This window comes from Aythya fuligula, chromosome 5, assembly GCF_009819795.1.
Source record: "Aythya fuligula isolate bAytFul2 chromosome 5, bAytFul2.pri, whole genome shotgun sequence".
Classification (NCBI taxonomy): domain Eukaryota; kingdom Metazoa; phylum Chordata; class Aves; order Anseriformes; family Anatidae; genus Aythya; species Aythya fuligula.
In genome coordinates, this window is record NC_045563.1 from 28305147 (window position 1) to 28325220 (window position 20074).

Here is a 20074-nt window from a genome sequence, read left to right on the forward strand (position 1 = left end):
CACATTAGCTCGTCAAGGTACATTTAAGCCAGTGGATTAATTAACATGAACATTAGAAGCACACTGGAATAATGTCAGTCAATTAATCAGACTACTTTAGCTAAATTTGATATTTATCTGTGATCAAAGTTTTTAAATATTTAGGTCCTTTGTTTGACGCTAGTGTTTGGGACATGTTCAATACGCCTCAGGAATTCCCTTCTTGAAAGAGAAAGTTCAATACGCCTCAGGAATTCCCTTCTTGAAAGAGAAAGTAAGATCTCAAGCAGTAATCAACCCCATTGAGATACTGCTCTATAATACTCTATAAACACAACCCTTCACCCCCCACCCCCCACCCCCTTCTACCATGGGCACCATTCAAGCCAGAAATCACAGAATCACAGAATCACAGAATTTCTAGGTTGGAAGAGACCTCAAGATCATCGAGTCCAACCTCTGACCTAACGCTAGCAGTCCCCACTAAACCATATCCCTAAGCTCTACATCTAAATGTCTTTTGAAGACTTCCAGGGATGGTGACTCCACCACTTCCCTGGGCAGCCTGTTCCAATGCCTCACGACCCTTTCAGTAAAGAAGTTCTTCCTAACATCTAACCTAAAACTCCCCTGGCTCAATTTAAGCCCATTCCCCCTCGTCCTGTCACCAGGCACGTGGGAGAACAAACCAACCCCCACCTCGCTACAGCCTCCCTTGAGGTACCTATAGAGAGCGAATATATATATTCTTACAACTTTGGGGGAGTACAAATTTCTGTCAGAGTCTAATTTTTGGTAACAAGTTGTATATTAATGATCTTATTATTCTAATTAAACCGTTATTTCATCACATCTCTCCTTACCTGTCTATATAGATGTCAAATATGAAGCAAACCCTGAATGGTGTTTTTATAATTCCAGGTTATTGAGTTAATTCCTTATAGCAATAATTAATATAAAGGTCATAATCTGGCCAGATTAAAGGAATATTCACACAAATCAAAATTCTCCTTGAAGTACTTTTGATGGTCATTTTCGCAACCTGAACTGGAGATTGAATCTAAAGAGTGTTATTTGTTTGGTTGTTCCAAAGGCATGTCTACCATACCATAATGAACATTTCTGCTTAGAACACTAACATGTAACTTTTTCGATGGCTTTCCTTTTGGCAATTTGGTATTTCCTTTCTTACCTATATTCTGAAGTAGTTTTCAGATAATATGGTCTTTTAAAACTCACAGGAACACAGGATGACAAAGAGAAAAAAAAATTCTAAATACAACTAAATCATGAAGTTAGCTTGTTTCAGAAGTTGCTTTTGAATTTTTCTTACCTGTAAGAGCTATTCAGCCATGCTTTTAAATTTAATACATTTAAATAATGTGTGCAGTTAATTTTTTATTTATTTTTGTTTTACATGTTCATTGAAATGGGAGCTGCATGTACAATAGTTGCATTCACAAGCAATTTGTCCAGGTTTTGTGTGCTATGTATGATGTAGTATGTTTTCTTCAAGCGTATACTTTTTTTGGAAACAGTTATTCTGTGCAGACTCAACTGCTGTCCTATTAGTTCAGTTTCTCTTCCTTTTCTTTCTTAAATTTGAGCAGCAGTCAGATACTAAATAAGGAAAATGTAAGTCTTAACATTTATAAAGGGGTTTGCTTGCATTGCTTATGATCAAATCAGAGTGGCATAGGCTATGCTATTAAGTTTTCCTGGTCTATTGTCAAGATTACATTGCACATTAATAACCAATGTTAGAATAAAAAGGCACAGAAGAGATATATTTTACTTTATATTTTATTATAATAGAAGGGAAAAAAAAAAAACATCTAAAAAGCACATTTCATGGAGCACCATATTGTAACAAAATTTTGCTGGCTCTCCTACAAAGTGTATTTTGACATTTAAACAATGACACACACATAATCAGTACACACAGGCATCTACACCCCAGCAAACTCATTAACAGCTCCAAAGAGAACCCCTTTCCAAATACAGAAACACTAAGGTGCACAGAGGAATGCCAGTGTGAGGGCATCTGAACACCAACTGAGTTAATTACTCTTTTGTTAGCGCTCTTCATAAACACACAAGCATTCATGTCTCACCCCACCCTTCTTTGAAGCCTCCAGACTGGGTCCCTAGCTCACCGAATGTGTATCCAGCACTGACATGGTGTAGAGTTGAACAAAACTGGCCAATATTCCCTACCTGATACCTCTTATTGCTTTGGTTATAGTACTGAATGAAAGTCATAAAAACCTTTAAACCTACACTCCACACCACAGAAAAGCCACTTTCACACATACAGAAACATAACCTCCATCCCCATGCATACCTGAATGAATCACTGATACATTTTTGAGAAGCTCTGTGAGTTTTCCCACCAAGATCACCTTCATAAAAATGACTGCATTTTCAAAGTGTTCAGACAGTTGTTCAACATTATATTTTGGAATATATTTCCTTCTTTTAAAGGATAGGGCATGTTTTCCTGCTGCCTTAAATTTATGTCATTGTCTACATCAGCAACAGCAAAATGCTATCGTTTCCATCTGTACAAAAAGTTTTACATTCATTTTATACAGTGCTAAATAATGATGCTAAGCACAGAACAATGTAGAATGATAGCCCAGAATAACTATTTACCTTGCTCAAAATGAGAAAGTACTGGAAGCTTCCCATACTAATGCTGAGGCACAGTACTGGAGTCTCTATTATGTACACAAGCCTTCCAGAACACTTTCAGGCACCTATTTTGTGAGCTGTTGCTCGATATGTATGTCACACTGAAGCACCTCAAGTAATATGGTTTAGTGCCCTCAAACAGTGAGAGTAAGAGACAAAAGCAAACCTAGCCTCATAGTAGATTATACCAACTGTGAAACACAACGCTAGCAAGATAGTAAAATTTCTACCTGGACCCAAAACAACTCACAGTTATATGATAATTTCAGGTATCTGACATACTTCCACTTCTTACATTAACTAGAGACAATGTATGAAGCTTAATTTAAAACCTTGCCTCTAAAATGTTTTAATTTTGTCAACAAAAAATTGAAGAGCTTGTATGTATGTCATCCACTTACAGAAGATATTTTTTGCTTTAAGCCTATTTCTTTTTCAAAACGTTTCCCCTGCTTTCTCACTGCAGATTTTCTGGGGAAATTTGAAGATTTACGAAACTTATTTTTGTCTTGATAGTCAGGCTGAACCATCTTTAAATTTCGGGCAAGGTAAGGCATTCATTCTGCCAAGAAAGAAATTAAGTTATTGTGTATTTTTTCTTGTGGAAAATCCTTGCGGATTTCCCATTTAGAGCAGCCAGTTTTATAATTCCTTTATATTGTGTGATGAACAGGCATCTATGAATAACAAGGTACTGCACTAAGACAAAGTAATGGAAATCCAAAAGGAGGGAGAAAATGGACTTGAAAAATAACTGTGACTTTAGATATACAAAGGGCTATTAACTAAATGAATTACTAACTCAGATTTCCTCCTCCGAGCTAAAGGTATGTTTCAACAGCTGTGCTAAACATTTTGTTAGCATTTGGGAAATCCCAGATAAAACAGTTGAGACTTCATCTGTATGATGGAGAAAGAGAAAGAAAGCATAGTACTTTAAGCTTTACAATGGATATGGAGTTGCTATGGATTTATGAAGTTTCAAATGACTAAGAATAGAATATAATAAGAAAAAGATGCTGTACTGGGTACACCAATACATATTTTCAGTTGGACTAATGTCCACAGCTTTACTCACCTGAGTAAAAGGAGAGTATAGAAAACAGAAGAGATTCAGAGACAGGCACAGAATATGGACCTGTATAAGGATGTGAATTATTGTTTTGGCTTAAGAAACAATAAGAGCTATGTAAATTTCTATGTAGAATATAGCACTGATATACAGAAGAAAAACTGGAATCATTCCTGCTTGTACTGCTTTAGCGTACAAGAGGAAGAGATGAGAATGCCATCTGAGCAGCCAATTCAAATCTGAAAACAAATGTTTTTCTGTTTTAATTTGTTTTTAAACATTTTTTTAAAAAATATTATTTTAGAATTCACCACCTCAAGAAATATTTAGGTCTCACAGTTCTGGATCAGCATCTCATAGGGATGAAACATTAGTGATCACATTAGACAAGATAGAAATAGCAAGGGCTGAAAAAAATAAAAATCCAGAAGAAATTATTGCACCTTCCCCTGAAGTATCCTATACAGTCAGAGGCAGGACACTGGATTAAATAAACTACATAATTTGGCTATGTTACTGGTTTTACAATATTAGATTTAAAATTTTCGGTTATATATCCCAGTTAGTCATGAAAATGTATAGCAAACTTTCATACTGAGCAATGAGTTATAGTAACATTAGTGAATGGAAGGACAGAATGGTGATTATTATTGGCCTTAGACACCATTTATGCATATGTGTATGTATACAATATTCATATATATATGTATACATACATAAGCACACACATTTTCTGAGAAACAGGGATCAACAGAAGGCCTCATTACACCCCTCTTCTGACAGACTTTACCAGACATAAGCGCACTTGTGTATGCTTAACATTGTGCAGAGGAAAATATGAGAAGAAAGGGAAATATGAACTTGAATATGATAGAAATCACTCATATTACTGTCATTATTTTAGATCTGTGCTTGAAAATACATTTCCAAATATCTTGTATATTGGCTAACTTGACCAACAGCCAAGAAAAAAAAAAAATAAGGGGACATCTTGAAAATTAAAATATTTATGTATGCATTTTCTGTTCTTCCCTGTGTTAGTACTAATATGTCATTTTCTTGATAACTGGCAGGATGAGAAAGTAAAAGAGCTAATTTGATTTTTGCCACTTACCCCGTTTATTCTGCCAAAGTTGAGAAAAAACTTGGATAGTCCATCTCCTCTTATGGGTTTTCACTTCTCAGCTCTATCAGTTTAGTTCATTGTAAACATGCCCTTTCATCAGGCTTGATTATATTATTTTTGTTTTAAAAATATCTAAATTTAATGTCTACTCTGAATTGACAGCATCTCAATTAAAATAGATAGATAATTAAAATAGAAAGATAATTTAAATAATTCCTCAAACCCATTCTTATGAAAATTCTGTCATCTTTTACACTTATTCATGTTGATTCACACTATTTGTCCTCCCTGTTTCTCTGAGAAGGCTGTTGAGAACAGGAGTGAAACACAGACTATCATCTCATCCAACAGCAGAAGTGCAACTCATGAATTCTGAGGCTGAAAATCACTTAACTTTCAGCTAAACTAATCTAGCTGAATCTATAAACTATTTGTGGGTCATCTAAGACAGCAAAAATCAGCACGACTACATTTGACAAAGTAAATAACAGGATAGGTTTCCATTTCAGTGAGGTAATGTATGTTGTGTATAAGTTTCCCCATTGCCAAAATACATCTGTATGGTCGTTAACTCAAATAAAAAATAAAAACAAAAGAAAGAGAAATAAGTTACTTTTTAAAAGCTAAAAATGAAATTACATTTAAGCCTATTGCTAGACAGAAAGAGATCAGGGTGGGAGGGGAAGGGGGGAGGAGGGAAGAGGGAGGAAAACCAGAGAATATTGATAAACACACGCTGCTGTAAGAACCGAGAGATGGCATCAGGAGAGTTTTGTCTCATGACACCACTTCTAAATGGTTCTCACTGTGTTGTTACAAATAGTCCAAGTTGTTCAGTTTTTGAAGTGGATCGTATAGGGTTTATTTGATCACCTTTCTCTTTTTTGGTACGACTTCAAAGATTTTAACATTTTTCTTGGCAGGCACAGGCCTACCTACTGGATGCAAATATGTAGATGGAATTACATAGTTAATATGCTGTGCAGAGGTGTCCATAGAGAGTACAAATACCAGCATACAATGTTTCATCTTGATCTGAGCAGCCATCTGCATGCATGATGCATTGAATGGTGGTTCCTGTAGCCTCTGAACAAGAAAATCTCTACCAGGAGGGAAGGCTTGCCACACTCGACTGCATTTCTATGCAAAGTAATTGCAAGCCCCTGGCTCCTCCAAAGTTGCTTGCATTGGCCACAGGAGGGTAAAGAAGAGTTTCTGATGAAATGCACGGTATTGCCTTTCCATAGATTGTCTTCCAGGCAGCAGAGCTTCCAGCTCACCCCAGGGCCGACACTTCATGAGATGGATTCTTCTGGGAGACAGCTCTTTCTTATCTCACCACTCTTCCTGCTCAACTGCAGCACCTTTTCGTAGGAGCCTCTTCACCTGTCCCATAGGGAGCGCAAGAGTGGGATATTTTTCTTCATACAATAATGTTTCTGTGGAGTTAGTTCTTTATTTTTTTTTAGTTTTCTTTTCCTAGTTAATGTTCATTTGACCTTTTTATCAAATGTGTTCTCCTGCAATCATCTGAAAAACCTTATTCAAACTAGCATGTTTTCATTTGTGTTTTGTTTTTGTTTTTCCCTTTTACATCACCTTAAAGGGACACACCTGTTGACGCATCTTCTTTCAGAAATGGATTTCATCTTTTGCTGAAGTTTTGTTCCAACCAAAGCCGAACCTCCTGCAGATTGTAGAAAAAGGGGCCTTTGCCTCCTAGATAGGCAATTTTTTGTCTCTGCACAATGCATACTCGCTCAAATGAAACCCCATAGGCCACATTGGCATTATTGTCCATGCAGTCAGCCACCACCTGACACTGAGGTGGCAAGGAGAAGCGCTCTAGGAGTTGGTGAGCAGCTGCGCATCGATCTTCCTGGTTTCTGTGTTTCTTAACTTCAAATGAAGAAGGAGAGATTCCAGGGGCAGCCCAGCCATCTGATGGGTGAGCCTCATCAATGTAGACCAACAGAAAGTCAGCCACACCAGAGAACTCTTCCACCAGCTTGCTGAAGGCCGACAGCTGGCTTGTGAATGGTGGTCAGGTAGCTGAACCAAAGTTGACCACCAGTGGCCGCTCAGAGTCGGCAAAATCCAGAAGGTGGCATTTGGTTCCACACTTGCCACCAACATTCTTCCAGCTGCTACTGCTGCCATCGCTGCCCTTGGCTATGTGGATTACACTGGAGTTTGGGGCTTCTCCTCCCAATTTGACCTGACAGCAGAACAAATGAAAATATAGCAAGTTAGTGTGACTTGCTTGTCCAGTATCCTTTATGATTACTGTATTCAAATCAATAGTTACCTGTTCAAATACAAACTGCCCACATGGACACTAGCATTGGGATTCTAGATAGAGCAAATCATCAATAACAGTAGCCTCAAAAAGTTCATCCTGTCCAACCCCACTCACAGAGCAGGGAAATGTGGCCTTCCTGATAGGTATACTACAGCATTAGGGTTACAAAAGTGGTTCCAAAACCTGTCTTATCCTGTCTACCACACATGTAGTCCTGTCAGCCTTATGTATTTGCAGACTCTAAATTGCTTTCAGGCAGACTACTTTCCATTTCTTCTCTCTTTTATTTATTTTTTTTTTTTCTGTGACAGTTACTTCCTATGTCTCATAAGCTACACCTGTTTATGCACTCCAGATGTTTGCTTTTCCTAAAACATCATAACTGTTTTGGTAAACTATAGGCCAGGACTAGGAGTTGATGAGGAGTTAGCTACTGAGCAGTTATAATGCCTAAGTCCTATTTTCAGCCTTTCTAGTTGTTCCGCATCATGGCTTTGTGTACTTCACCAGTCCAAGCTGAATCTGTCACTTTGCACTTGGCCAGCATCTCACATTTCCAAGCCATTTTTCCAATTTTTCAAAATCATTCTGCATTGTATTCCTGACCTTCAAAACACATGCAGTGTCTCTCAATTGTGAGAGGTTTGCAGATTCCATGTATATATTCTCTGCAGTCCAGTGATGAAAATACTCAAGTACTAAACACAAGAGAGATCCCTGCAGACAGCCACTCAGTACATCATTCTGTGGACCATTAATGACTGTGCTCCTCAAAGCGTTTTCTAACCACTTTGCTGTACTTTGATTAGAGTGACACATTTCCTTCCAATGGAATTCTTCTCTGTAAGACTGAGAGAAAAGCAGCAAAAAAAGAAGAAACTTTATAAGATAGCTGAAGTATGATGAAATAAAAGTTAACTGTTCTCAGATCTAATCCCTGGATCTAACTCAGATCCAACAGGCAATTATGGAAAAGTCATTTTGCTTGACTGTTTCAATTTCCCTTCCTACAGAATGAAGGCAGAATATATACATCTCACAGAGGGGACTGCCAGAATAAGGTGGAGCCTGCAGAGGGCTCCAAGATCCTTAGCTGATAACTGCTATAGAACCACAAAATATTACTACATAAGACAATTAGTTTTAATGAGCTCTGCCACAGCAATTCCTATGTATCTGCCTTTAACATCAAGCTCTAGTAGAACTATGCAATTATCCCTTTATATTTCTCAAACTCTTTCTCTCTCTGTCTCCTGTCTATTTGATTATGTTCAGAAGTGTTGCTTTGATGGACACATACAGGGCCAAATTCTGAATTCCTTCATATTTCATCCATTTCTTTCTCAAGCTACACTACAAATGAAGTCAATAGAAGTGAACAATTAATTATAACCGTGTAAAATGTGAATAAATTACTGATTTGGGGGTGAATTTTTAATCTACATTTCATGCTAGGGTATTCTGATTAGTCAGATACAGTAAGAAGATATATTAATAGCTGTATAGTTAACTGATGCGATTGCTGCTGCACACATTTCTAGAGACAAGTATATTGTATATGTTGGGTCTTCCACTTCCCCCCAGAAACCTGACTGCCCTGAACAAATCTATAGTTATCATTACTCAGCATTATTTCATCAGAATGTCCATAGAAACGGAGTCTAACTAAAGTAGATTTTGTAAGACCCTCTCCTTAAAGATGCCAGATTTCAGACTTGCATGAGAAGGTCTCACAGCATGTTGACACAGGACATAAACATAATTTCAGCTATTTTCTGTTGGGCACATTGAGACAAAACATGGTGTCCTTCACTCAGAGAACAGCAAGAGAGAGAACCACAGAAAGACCAACAGAGACCCATGAATCTCTCCAGGCTGAGCACACAGTGATGGCATCACTGAAAGCAACAAAGCTGTAATGACAGGCAAGGGGAGCAAGTGCTGCCCCAGGAAACCACCACCTTCCATGGCCCCTGTAAACCTGCATCTGCAGCATGTGTTATCTGCTAGAGCTCTGGTAACAGTTCAAAAAAAAAAAAAATGAAAGACAGAAAGGAAGAAAGAGAGAGAGAAAGAGGAGGGAGGAAGGGAGGAAAGAAAAGCCTCATGCTCATTTACCTTTGAAAGGAAGCAAAGTTTGAAATAACTGAGGTCAGGATCTGCTGGGAGTGTGGTCTTTCCATTGAACTCAAGGAAGGAAAAATACTGAATCCTTCTTATTGAGAAGAAATTACGTCTCGCTAGAGAGGCAGGCTCAGAGACTCAGGGTATAATGTTTGTCCATGTTACAAGATATTCACCTTGTATCATTTAAGAGGTGCTGCTGCACGCCACCTACTCCTTTACAGGTAGCAGGTACTCTTCTGCAGAGCTGTTGAACATCTCATTTTTGTCTGCCATTCTATGCAGTAAGACAGGAAAAGCAGAAGTAAGGTAAAGGTCCAGATATGAGCAAGAAACACAGAGGTCATGATCATCTGTAGCTGATATAATCATCCTGAGGGCTGCATTTAATCCAAAACTAGCTAGACAACTCCAGAGATTTAAATTGGTAACTTGCAAAAAAAGGCACATCCCAAAAAACCCAACACCTGCACATCTGCACAAACACTAGGTGTGTGTCCCCCCCCCCCGTCCTCGCCCTCCCCCCCAGAAAGCTTAACTGTTCTTGCACTACCAAGTGATTGCTTTTTTAGAGCTGAGTTGCCCAAAATATGTCTTTTGGGCAAAGCCTGACATGTAAGCATCTGTGCTGCACCCACTCACTGGATGAATAATGGACCTCAGTATTTAGGAGCGTGTGCTCAACCAGTCAAGGAAAAGAAGTAATCGCATGTGATTTATCTCATAAATCACAATTAAGCAACACGCTTCGGATTCCTGATATTTGCTGGCACTGTTGAGAGAAGAAAAATAAAGGTAAAAAGGGCAGAACTAAAAAAATAAGAACAATGAACAGGAGTTGCTCAGGTGACAAGAAACGTCTGAGCAGCTGCTCCCCTGACATTTCTGGCTTTATTTAACAGCAGTATTATGCCTGAAAATACTCTAACCAACAATAAAATCTTTAATTGTGAAACCACAGTCTGCTTCTTGAACATCTTTATGCAGAAAGAGGCTAAATATCCTAAGTTCCTCATTACCAACTCTTTCCTCGGATCTACCAAATGTTTCTTTTCCTAAGCAAGTTTGCAAACCCTGAAAGAACAGACTAACAAATGCACTCCCATTGAACACCAGCATGAGAATGCCTTTCAAGTACTATTTTAACACTGATACCAATGGGGGCAATGCATTTCACTATTCTCCAATGACGCAAGTTTGTATTCTCTTGTACTTCTTATTGACCAAAAAACGGATGGATTTAAGAAATAAAGTACAACTACGTCCAATGTCACCTTATAGCAGTTTCTCTTTATTTCCCACAGCCACAAAGTAAGTCTCATGGCCGCAGGTTACCTATCACGTTAATTTTTGTCTCTAGGAGTGCTTGCGTTGTATTTTTTTTTCCCTCTTAATGAGACATCCTTGCCAAGAGGGCATTCACAAGGCATTTTCTGCTCTTGCAGAGGAGTAATTAGGTCGGTGCCTTGTTCCATGCCAGTGTCAGGCACTCCAAAAAGCCGCCCTGCCCAGTCGTTAATGCTTAAACATAAGCAGCGGCATCTCTACTAATTGGTCTTGATGAAGCGCTGACGTTCCCAAAGGGACTCTTTATTTCACCAGGCTCGGGAACCGATTGACACAGGATGACAATATCATCTTTGCTGATCATCTGCATTGTGGGCCTTGGCTGTCTTCTTTGTTGTTATTTATTGAAAGAAAAAATAGCTCTTGGAAAAGAAAATCAACACACACAAACACACACACAAAAAAATGCATTCAGCCAAACCACTTTTGAAATCTTACACAAAGGCAGGCAAAATATATGTTCTGAGAAACAAACCAGCAGAATTTCCCTCACACGCAATCCAGTATTTCTATAATCACGTACTTGTGTGTGTGTGGAGATTTGTGTGTTCAGCCGCCAGCCTTCTGGGCAGCAGGCTGAGGTGGAAACCAAACAAGGTAGTCCAACCACGTGTGCGAGCCAGCCCAGCCATCAGCAAGAGCAAGAGCCAGCCTGGCAATAAAGCACCAGCTTGCATCGTTTGAGTGAATTCTGCGTCAGCTTGACAGCCTTGGTACTGCATCTCCTCCTCTGAGTCTGCACACAGAGCAAAAAGGGAGCAGGGCTGCTGATGTTTTAGCATGCAGACTGCAAAACGGAGGAGACTCAGGAGTGGGAAAGAAAGCCCTATTCATAAACTACGGGCTAGAAATAGTGCATACTGCTAACTTTGTACATGCTATACAAGGATGAGGAAAAGTCCCATGGACAAAACATCGCCTTCTCATTTACCTTTTCTTTTTTGTTGCTTTGCTTTTATCAGGTTTAGCATAACCCTCCTGGGATCCAGTGCACTGAAATATAGCTTTTCATTCCCTGCATGAGAGATTTTCAAACAGTTTGGCAGACCCATCAGGCTGTGTCAACCCCCTAAAGAAAATAGGTGTTGCCAGACAATTAGCAGTCTGTGATATTAGCTATTTAAATGCAGACATGCTGTGATTGGGACTGGAGTCCAGCAGTTCATTATGAACTGAGTCCCTAGAGCTTTTTGCTCCTTTACAAATTCCATGCTTTTCTTTGATTTGATTCCATTCAGCTAAACATAGCCAGCAAACAGCCTGATATTTCTCATTGCTTCATCCAAATCATAATCAGACTCTGGCTACAGAAGTGTACATATTATTATTTTTGTTTTCTCTTTTTATACGTCCCAGAGTTGTGCAGTGGATAAAAATTACAGGAGGCTCTTTTTAGGAGTAGTGTACAGGAATGGGAACTCTTCATTTATCATGTGGAGATGGCAGTTTGCTTTAAGAAACTCGAGTACCCGAATTGGAGGGCAGAGATTGGAATTTGCTAGAGTTCTTCCAGAGTCCAGAGTCTTTATTTAGGATCAGGTGTGTGAAGCTGAGGAAGGGAAGTGGGAGACAAATTAAAAGGTCACAGTCCAGATAAAAATAACTAGTCATATGCTGCCCTCTTTATTTAAAAACTGACAGTCCCACAAATGACCATGCAAGGCAGAAGGAAAATATAAAGGAGCCTTTTGCCTTGCACTCTTATAAAGAAAAAGGACAGTTTTAGTTCCTCTGATCTACAGGGAGCCTGTAGAAACATTTCTTATAGCTCATGATCCCCTAAAGATGGGAGCATGGCCTATGACATTGTGGCTTTTGGGACACCGTGACCTGCAGGATGCTGGCTACCCCCATGAACCCTACCTACAGATGCCAGAGGCCTTCACCAGTCTGTATTAACCACCAGATCCTGGGTAATGGACATTTGAGGCACACTTGAAAGTAGTCTGAAGGATTATTTATTCTTTTTCCTCAGCTTTAGTACTGTGTAAATTCACAGTGCTGTTTTGCTTTGTTTTGTTTGTTTTTTGTGTGGTTTTTTTTTTTTTTTTTTGGAGAGGCAGGGCTGGGATGCAAGGACTGTGTGCAATCCTTTTCCTGGATGGTACACATTAGCTAGTTTTCATGTGGCTATTACAGCCAAAGGAGGGTCTCACAAGGGTTTCATAAAAAGGTAAGCAGTCCTTTCCATCGGTTCAAGAGAGTTTTTTTCCTACATAAGAGTGAAAACAGAAGACTGCACAGAGAAAGTGCAGAAGAAATGTAAATCCTCAAAATGAAATGGGCATGTTGAGACCCCATCAAGAACTGGAGTCACCATATTATTTTTCCTACTCTTTGTCTGCCTTGAATGTTTGAACTGTAAGCTCCTTGGGAAAAACTGTCTGCTGCTCTTGTTTAGGACATTGCCTAGCACAATGGGTTCCTGATCTAGGTTGGTCCCCAGACAGTGCTATAACAAACATGATTATATATTAATAAAAATGACAATGTTTTAATAATAATGCCAATGACAAGCCCAAATCCTGTTGAATTTATGTTCCAAACACTGCAGGAAAGGTTTTAATTGTGGTTTTGTTTTGGGCTTTTTTTTCATTTCTTTCATGATTGTTTTTATTTGAAAATGTCAATGAAAACAATTCTGCTAACTCTGAACTTTGTAAAACCAATGAAAGCTTTTAATAACACACAATGTCTAGCTCTAAACCCTGAAACTATGTAGCATTCTCTCTGATCTTTAAAGGATGTCACCAAAAAGCAGAGAGATACTGGACAGACAAAGAGCAAGTAAAGCATGGTGGTTTTCTATTACCTTCATATACTGCTTTGTGACAACATTGCATAGCACACACTTAACATCTCAAAAGATGAGAGTTTTCCTCTTCTGTGTGATGATTTTTACTTTTAAGTATAAATGTGCCTATTAGGCAGGCAGAAGTAGCCAAAGGCAAAACAAGTGTGCATCCTTGCAGTGTCAGGAAGATCTCGCTGGGCATTACTGAACCACTCTACTTGCTGCTGAGCCCAGAAGTAAGCCCAGGCTCTTAAGCTGGGACCCTGTGCTGGACCTTCCCTCTCTGCTGGGCTTGTCATGCCAAAGCTTGCTGCTGTCCCATTACAGAGACAGCCAAAAGCTGTAGAACTACATGCACACACCCATTACCATGCCCCTGTGGAAATTCCATCATCCTTCTGAGGACTGTAATGCACATGTAATGCACACATGTCTATGCACATGTGCTTTGTATGCCCACAGGTGGACTGCTCAGCATTTGGCTGCATCAGAAAGATGACATTGAAAAAAATACCTGGCATAGATCTTTCCCAAAGAAACACACTAGGTTGGAGAAGAGGGAGGATTTCCTCTAGGGTAGTCTTATAGATCTGTGCAGGGAGCCAGGAGCAGAAACTGTGCTGCCAAAACACAAAGCTCATATCTGGCACTGAAAATTGACAGATAAGGCCTTACCACTGGGTGCTGATATGGAAAAACATTTTTGTACCCATTTTAAAAGCATCTTAGGATAACAATTTCTCACCTTTGAAATCCTAGAAATTGGTCCCTGTACTAAATGAAGCATGGAGCTCACGGTGTGGGGGTGGGGGAGAATCTTTTCAAATGAAATACAATACTTCTTCAAAACCTCTCTAGCTTTTTCACTTTTTCTCTGGATTTCTGCAAGATACATGACATGTTCAACATCCATGATGTGATGCTTCACCGCATTCATATAGAGGGCCTATATAGAGCATGCAGAAGGCATACTAATATCCTCCCCAAAATCTCTTTTGTTTATAATCTCTTATTGGTGGTGTCCATGCATTCAATCTACACATAAATGTGTGTTTATACAAATACAGAGAAATGAGAGTGGACTGACTCTTTAAAGAGCAAATTACGTATGCCTGTGTGTGTATTTTTGCATTTATACACATACATTTATATACATATATATAGACAGATACACACATGTGTATGTAACTGTATACATACAAAAACATATGAATGTGTAAATACCTACACACATATACATACATGCTTTGCTCTTCAGGAGTCAATCCACTTGTTTCTGTAGATAAACAGAGCACAGCAGTAAATTAGAAAAATAACACCTAAATAAAACAGTTGCACTCTTCCACTTATATAAAGTTATTGTAGCTTGTCTACTAGCTCTACTTATGTCTTATGACAATTAATCTGGTCCTAAAGACTCCCTTGTTGAAGATTTGCTTGCCTCTTGGGAAAGAGTAGGAGGAAGATGTTCCTTACATTATAAATATGTTGCAGTGTAGACAATACCAACACTGAGTGTGACAGATAATGAACTCAAAGCTAAGGAAGTAAAAAGAAACATATTAATCTATGATAAAATTTACATATGAAAATAAACAAGATACCAGTCATTTTGATTCCAGTACAACAATAAAATGTGGAGAAAACAAATATAAAATCAGCCAATAAAAGAGAATACAGAAAGTACATACATCAGACTGTGCATTGCTTATCCACTGAGGATATTAAAATCTTCAACAGTTGCTAGGTAATCTTGCATATGAAATTAGTGCCTTAACAAAAGCAACACTTAGTAACAACAAAAAGCAGAACAAAAGGAAGTTGAAATCTGGGTAAAATATTTAAAAAATTCTAGAAGGGAAAGTGCATCAGAATAACTTATTTCAAATATACTCTACTTTAGCTATTCCCAGATCATCTCTTGTACACGCTTGTCTTGCAATAAAATTCCCTTAATTCTGGAACTGTCTGTGTGCTGTCAAGGCAGAGCTCCTTTCTTAGGATAAATTCACATTTAATCTAGAACCTAGTATTTACCCAGTGAGTTTTTCTGGAATGGCTTCCAGTAAATTTTCCTGTGAATATAAATAGTACATGAAGTACTTTTATGTAAAACTCTGTGAAACGTACTAAAAAGAGTTCTGTGTAAGTGACAAAACATTGTACAACCAAGAATAGTTACTGCTCTGGATACAGTCTTCTGCTAACTGGCAACGCTTCTGCTAAACTTTGGTCTGCCTCAACCATCTTCAATATTGCTATTCTAGCTGAAAAATGGTGATTATCTCATAAATGCTCCTAAATGGAATGAGCTTAAGCACCTGCCTAAGTACTTGACTAATACCTGACTTTATTTAGAAAACTGGAGAAATAAGCAATCACGGTTATGATATAGACTGCATTTTGTATCCTGATTCCATACAGTATTTTCATTTCCTACCTTCACTAACTGGCTAAGATTAAGATATGACAACTGGATGGTCCCATTTAGGAAAAGCTATTTTTGAGGAAAAGGATATTTTGTAGGACAACATTTAATACATTTCACTATTTTCTCATGCTCTTTAAACTCTTATGCTACAACAGTGTATATTTGATTGTTTTTTTCAATTCTACCAGTAGTTTTCCAGCTGAACAATTTTTTTCCCTCTTACCTAATGAATCAGCAGAAGACTCTCCTCTACTGTCCATATAATGACTCTCCTCCTTCTGCTATTACTCCTCAGCTTACTTGTCATCTCTATAGTTTGATCTCTACATTTATCTACCTCTCTGACAATAACAGTTTTTCAATAATCTTCTAGCCTTATGGTCCACAATTCTATAAAGAAAAAAGCCAAATAATTGTTGGTCAATTACTTTTGTCTTGAGGTTGGCGGGAATAGATTATTTCCCTTTTTGTAACAAGGTGAGAAAATCTGGTTATGTTTTTATGATTTTTTCTGCTGAGTCCACTGAGGCCCAGAATTTATTCTAAGGACTGTAGAGCTTAATTGACTTGGATAACCTAGATCATTTACTGGTGATAAGGAAGACACCTAAATTCAAGTTATGTGTTTCATTGCAAACACCAAAACTAACACAGAAACAGCCTACCTGTATCTTCTGCAGCTGATATCAACAGTACTGAAGGAAATGTAAAGTTTGACTTTAGAAAGTACAGAATGGCATGTATCTTCTTTATTTTAAATGATTTTATATTATTCAAGTAAAATAAGATTGAAGAAAATCCATGGATGAGTGGCTCCCTATAGCTCTATACCTTCTCTAGAACCTGGGCTGTATACAGGTTAAGATTTTGGGAAGCGGAAATCTGGCTGTTTCAGAGCTGTGCTACTGACTTCCACTGGAGTCTTGACCAAGTCATGCATTAACTGTCCTGTCTTGCCTGGTCTGTAAAACTGGAACAATAACGTTCACTGGCCCATTTAACGAGGCCACTGAAAAATTTACTTAATGCCTGTGAAGAGGCTAAAACCAGAAACTAAAAGGGTTAGGAGCATAGTGAGTTTCAGTATTCATCATTACTTCATTTGGGTAGCCAGCTGGCTGATTCCTAGGGTGGCAATAAGAGGTTGACCCATTTGGCAAAGACTACTGTTATTTATATTTGTCTTATACTGAAAATTAATGTCTCCGTGGCTTTGGTTTCAGGCTAAACAGCTTGTATTCCACATCACAAAGCCAGCAATCACCACCACCAGCTCTTCAGGTCTCTAGGTAAGAGCAAATTACAAAAGCCATTGAGGTGAGGTGAAAGGGGGGGGGGGGGGGGGGGGGGTAATGTGACACAAAAAGAAATATTTCAGAAGACACAGAGCTATCATTTGGATAGGATCCCTATGACTTCATGACATCACATGAGGTATGTTAAATTAGATGGTCTAAATAAGACAACACATTAACAGACTAAGCACTGTTTTGGAAGCCACAGGGCTCTGAATCCAGCTCTTCTACTTACTAACTGGGTGGCCTGTAAAAGAAATTTCATCTTTTTGGGTCCACCTTTTCAATCTATAAAAGGGAACTATAACTACCTCCTGAGACCTGGGTAGCACCACTGGGTAATGTTTGTACATAACTTAAAAGGAAAAAAAAAAAAAAAAAAAAAAAGTACATGTTGCATAACTGCTATTAGCATTATTAACTTAAATCACCAGGCAGCTGTCCCTCAGCTAGTCCAGTTCATTTTTAATCTCTGACATGTCCCTCTGTCACTGCTTTCATGAGGAAAAAAAGGCTCACTGTTTCACTCCATGCAGTTTTACTACTAGATGGATGCTTCCTCCAATCTAAAATTTATTATATGAGTAAGAGAAATTGCCAGTGCAATGACAAAGGTTCATTTTTATCCTTTACGCTAATTAAAACAATTCTATCTGTGTCGCGTAGATAACATCTGCATATCTAGAGCTGTGTCTCAAGATGCAGGCTGCATAATCTCTGAGGATCTCAGGTGGAAAACAAACGACAACTTTAAGAGCAGTGAGAGCATCGTGTAATTATTGTTACACGAAGAGCCTGAAGTACTTTATGAACGTGGTTATTCCTACCGGTGGGGAAACCGAGGCACGGCTGTAAAGTGGCTCGGCCGTGGCTACAACACAGAGTGCGAGTAATAGAGCAGAGCCGGCAGCTCTCCAGTCTCCCCAGCTCTTAGCCCCCCTCTCCCACCCAGCTGAGCTTGGAAGAGGAGACACCGCGCTGCGTACACGCTCATCCCCTTCCCTTCCTTCCTTTCCTTCCCTTCCCCTCCGCGGCGGCGCCACGGCCAGCCCCCAGCGCTCGCCCACCCGCCGGGGCCGTTCCGGGGCCGGGGCCGTGCCGGTGCCCGGCACCCACCTGCTTGTAGGCGTCCAGGAGGAAGCTGTTCCAGACGCAGCGCAGCCCCTCCGAGGTGAGCATCCTCCGCCACTCGCCGCGCGCAGCCTTGGAGCGGCTCAGGAACAGCACCATGTGCTTCAGGAGGATCACAGAGTCATAGAGCGCAAGGAAGAGGCAATTGGAGAAAAAGACCGGCAAGATCTGAAGCGTGATCAGCAAATCCACACTTAGCAGACCCATCTTCCCCGCTGCTTCTCTTCTGCCGGATGACTTCAGCTCCCTTTTTTGCCCTGTGCCCTCATTTAGAAAAGTAAAGTAAAAAGCATTTTAAAAGCCTCTTTGCCCCCTCTCTGTCTCTCTCTTTCTTTAAAACGAGCAGAGATGGTTAAACACGAGCAGGCTGGTTAAAAGCGTAACTGCATGATACTCATTCAACTCGGAGCTGCCTCTTTCTCAGAAAGTAAGAAGTTAACAGAAATTCTTCCCTTAACCAGGAGACTTTCTGATTTTGTTGAAGAGAGAGGCAGCTGTGTTTCCAGTTCCCTGAAGTTACAAAATTTAAGCTGAGATTGTTAATTGTTAACTTTCCTGCACTATCCCATTGTTTCTCAGCTATTTAAGCACTGAGCAGACCTCTCATTTCTGTGTCAGGAAAGCTAGCTACCAGGTGCAACAATACATTTTTTTAAAAAGGTTTATGTACATAAACTTTCTGTTCCTCCCTCCTTCCCTCCCTCCTTCTCTCTTTCCCTCCCTCCCTCTCTGTTCCTGCCTTCCTCCTCTCTCCCTCTCTCTTGCTATCTGCCTATGGTGCAAAGTGCTTTCCCCTCTGGAGTCCCAGCTTGCTTCCCTGAAGCCTTTTATACATTCCCTGGCTAATTGCTGCAATAGAGAAATGAAACCCTAATCTTAGTAAAGATCTTGACGTCAATGTAAAAGAGGGCTTTACTTTGGCCAGGACTGCAGTGAATAGAAAAGTGAAATTCTCAAAACTTTTTTTTTTTTTTTTTTTTTTTTTTTTTTTTAAAGAGAGGAGAAAAAAGAGAGAGACAGCAAGGGTGGAACTTTGCTTTGCTTTGAAAAGGAAGAAGAAAAAAAAACAATACGCTTCTGACTGCTCTTAAGAAATGCTTTCAAATTTTGGAAAAGGTATTTTCATATGACGTGGAAGGTGACACAGCAACGCAGGCTTCTGTTGTGGATGTTTTTTTTCTCATGGCTGTTTTTTTTCTTTGCCCTTTTGTCTTTTCCGGGAAGGTGTGTGAGGTGATGCATCCCAAGAAAGGGCACATTTATGTACATTTTCCTCCCACCTCCTTTAGGTACAACGTGTATAGTGTTTAAATATCTTTTGTTGTCTTCTAGGTACTTAAATGTAAGTAAACACCCAGCACTGACTTCATTTACTGATGTGTAAGAGAAGAAGATAAGAAAGAGAGAGAAAGGAGCTTTTGAAGGACTTGGAGTTTTTAAGCTGAATTACTCTTCTTAAAAATAAGATTACATCTTTAGATGTTGTTAATCAGTTGAACTTCAAGGACTGTAGTATTCCCCTATAATAACAATTTACATCCACTTGTCAAATAAGAACAAATAATTTTTGTTTAAAAGTTTATCTAAAAAAAAGTTTGCCCTGGCAGATCCACATGTGCTTTAACAACCATAAGCCTTCCTTGCAGCCCCATGCTGAAGGTTTTTGTTCATTTACTTATCTTTTTCAGCTCACCCCCCCCGCCCCCCCCCAATTTCAGTCCTCTTTCCAGATGATTTTTTCTTCATAAAGACTTAAAAAAATAAAAATAATAATTAAAA

At 39.2% G+C, this 20074-nt stretch overlaps 1 protein-coding gene across 2 annotated transcripts; it reads right to left on the minus strand.

Annotated features, from left to right (window-relative positions):
• Nucleotides 1-2218: 2218 nt before the first annotated feature.
• On the minus strand, nt 2219-18985 carry DIO2 (iodothyronine deiodinase 2). 2 transcript variants are annotated; one of them, XM_032188593.1, is made up of 2 exons: nt 18281-18985; nt 2219-7089 (listed from the first exon to the last, which is right to left on the minus strand). In XM_032188593.1, exons 1-2 carry the CDS (start codon nt 18500-18502, stop codon nt 6472-6474), a joined length of 840 nt encoding a protein of 279 aa, XP_032044484.1. In that variant the 5' UTR covers nt 18503-18985; the 3' UTR covers nt 2219-6471. The 2 variants fall into 2 exon arrangements, with proteins under 2 accessions (XP_032044484.1, XP_032044485.1); XM_032188594.1 differs by having other exon boundaries at nt 6517-7089.
• Nucleotides 18986-20074: the final 1089 nt, after the last annotated feature.